At 46.8% G+C, this 2,742-nt stretch overlaps 1 protein-coding gene across 1 annotated transcript; it reads right to left on the bottom strand.

Annotated features, from left to right (window-relative positions):
* Positions 1-345: 345 nt before the first annotated feature.
* On the bottom strand, positions 346-2,100 carry TRV_00521 (uncharacterized protein; the record flags this gene model as incomplete). Its single annotated transcript, XM_003025261.1, has 1 exon — positions 346-2,100. The coding sequence occupies one exon, from the start codon at positions 2,098-2,100 to the stop codon at positions 346-348; it is 1,755 nt and encodes a 584-aa protein (XP_003025307.1).
* Positions 2,101-2,742: the final 642 nt, after the last annotated feature.

Here is a 2,742-nt window from a genome sequence, read left to right as displayed (position 1 = left end):
TTTTTTCTTGAGCCATCGAAACGTTGAACAGAATCCCCTGATTCCATTCGGAACACAAAGCCCTCTCTTACGGGCACCTCCCAGCTGCCAGTGCCGCCGCCACGACATCTTGCTCTGCGCCCCCGTTTCGAAGTTCTGTGCGTAGAAGAAGGAACATAGAAGAAAGAGACGAAAAGCAAACGAACAATCAAGGAAAGCAAATGAAAAAAAAAAAAAAAAAAAAAGAAGGACAACCAACCTCACTCGAGTAAGGACCAGCCCATACTCACCTGTTAAACTGCTGGGCCAAAAAGGAGAGCCCTGCTGGTTGGCGGCAAAGAGAGTAGTTATATCCTTAACATCCTCTCAGCGCTTTCTGGAAAATGGTCCAGGAAACCTGCCCCGTTTTTCATCATCGTCCTTATCTTTGCCCCTGCCTTTGCTGCTCTCCCCCTTGTCGCTACGAGACCTAAGATTGTACCCTCCAGTACTATCGAGGCGCTCTTTGGCTTTCCCTTTGCCTTTATCCCTGGAGCCCGAGTCGTGCCTCTCGACCCGTCTGTCTGGAGATCCTCCTTGTCCTGGTTCCATGGATGGATCTCTGGATAAAGATTGATGGTGACCAAATGGTGGTGGCCGGTGCGGTAAGGTCATCTCCCTTGTCTGTGAGAGATCTCTAGGCGGAGATTGCTCAGTAGAAAAATGTGCATAAGGCGAATGGAATGTTCCTCGCATCCCGGAGGTATCTCTTGACAAGGACCGGTATTGTCTAGCTGGCGGTACTGGGTAATGGGGCAAGGATGGGGCTGGAATTCCGTGGCCCTGTGGCTGACTGGGTAGTCGCGTAGGGGTATCTACAGATAAAGTAGGGCCTGACTCATAATTGGAGTCGGTATACTGGAAAGGTTTAGGGTTTTGCATCCTCTCCATCAAAGAAACCTTTTCTTTCCGATGCTTTGATGGAGTGTTGCCGCCATATTCTTGTGCTCTGAGACGCGCAGAGGGTGAGGGAGAGGAGCTAAATCCATGGCCTAGACTGCTAGATTCGGCATCCTTAGATCTATGGCTCTGGCCGTAAGTTATTATTTCCGCTTGTATCCATTGATCTCCAACTCGAACATAGGATCTGTTCCCCTCGGTTCTGATATCCTCGTGCTTGAATTGAAGAATGGCTGAATATATACCTGAGCTAGGGATGTGGTGGAGCTTGATCCGGTCGGTGAGAGAAGAAAGGTCAGTTTTAAGCTCAGGTGACTGAGATAGATGCTGTAGGAGCTCAGTTGGGGCTTGAGGTTTCTGGCTAACGGGGGTATGAAGTTGGGGTTGGGTTAAGTCTTTCGGAGACTTGTCACTAATCCACTTATGACGCGGAGTAGTGTTATTCGCAATGCGATTTTTGGGTTCTTCGGTAACACACATAAGGTAGTATAAGCATTGACGAAGAGAGACAGTACGAGTCTCCCAATTTGCACTTGTGTCGAATGGAATTGGAGAAGAAATAAGGAGGCCCCATGTAGACCCCTCGAAGCACTCTTGTTTTAGGAAGATGGTTTCGTCGTAGGTTGTAAGGAAACCATAACGCATTTTATGATCGTACATATACTTCGCAATTTGTCCTTCATATATCTGAATTAGCACACTTTCGTCTTCATGGATAGCAGCTGATAAAAACATACCTAGCGCACGATCTATGGTTGATTTCTTTCTGGTTGTAAAATCATGGTGAATTTTGCCCAGATCATGCCTCCAAGGTGTTTTTGCCTCTCCAACAAACTTCAAATATGGGACCTCGCTGGAGTCTAGTTGCTCAAGAGCGTGGAGGTTCTTGGCTGTGCAGTGTACTGCAACGAAATCCGGAACATCAATCTCGCCTTGTGACTCGGCACAGACCTTGAAGTCGCCAAATCGGGCTTTAACTCCGTTTGCAAATGCAACAGCCGTCACTGGTCCTAGTACATTTTGCGCAAATCTCCCACATACTGATTTTTCATCGCCGCAAAGGTAATGCTCATGGTCTAGACAAGAGGAACATTGTGCCACTTCGTAGTTGGTGTAGGAGAGTGGCTTTCTGTTCGTAATTTTATTGATTACACTCCACACTTCACTAGATAGAGCCCACATTTTTCTTGGGCCCACGTAATAGGTTTGATGGAAAGCATTAGTCGTTGTCTGATAACCTTCGCGGGTAAGGATGCTAGGAACTGGAGATGCGAGAATGGTGTAACTATCATGGTAATCCATAACGAGGGTAGCCGGTAGATGCGAGTATAATGCGCGGTAGTGTCACAACTTGGCTGATTAGGTAGAAGTATGGCGGCGGAAAGAATAGGGCCTGGATTGGAGCGCTGACTTGGAGCAGTCAATAGGAGCAGTGAATTGGAGTAGCAAATTGATGAAGTGATTGATACAGTGAGGTGAATTTCACCTCTTATTTATAACTTTGAGCAACGAGCAGCCCCAACCAGGATTTCATATAGTCGTTAGGGCCAGCGCGTAATAATTGGACATGACCAATCCATAATTCCAGAGATGCACTGTAGACATAATCCTGGCTTTCGTGATAGGCGCCTAGAAAAATTAATAGCAGAAATGGAGAACCAGTCAGTATATGTTGGTAAAAGGCATGTTCCTATCCATAGAAGCTAGGTGAAGTATGTGGCATTGAAGTATGGAATAATACTTCGGGCAACATGCGACTCAGACCAGGATTCCAGATAGTCACTGGAGCCAGCGCGTAATAGTTGGATATAATGGGTTGATGAC

Source organism: Trichophyton verrucosum (assembly GCF_000151505.1).
Source record: "Trichophyton verrucosum HKI 0517 chromosome Unknown contig00039_1.f1.exp, whole genome shotgun sequence".
NCBI classification, from domain to species: domain Eukaryota; kingdom Fungi; phylum Ascomycota; class Eurotiomycetes; order Onygenales; family Arthrodermataceae; genus Trichophyton; species Trichophyton verrucosum.
The sequence above is the reverse complement of the archived record's forward strand: the minus strand, read 5'-3'. Positions and strand labels throughout refer to the sequence as shown.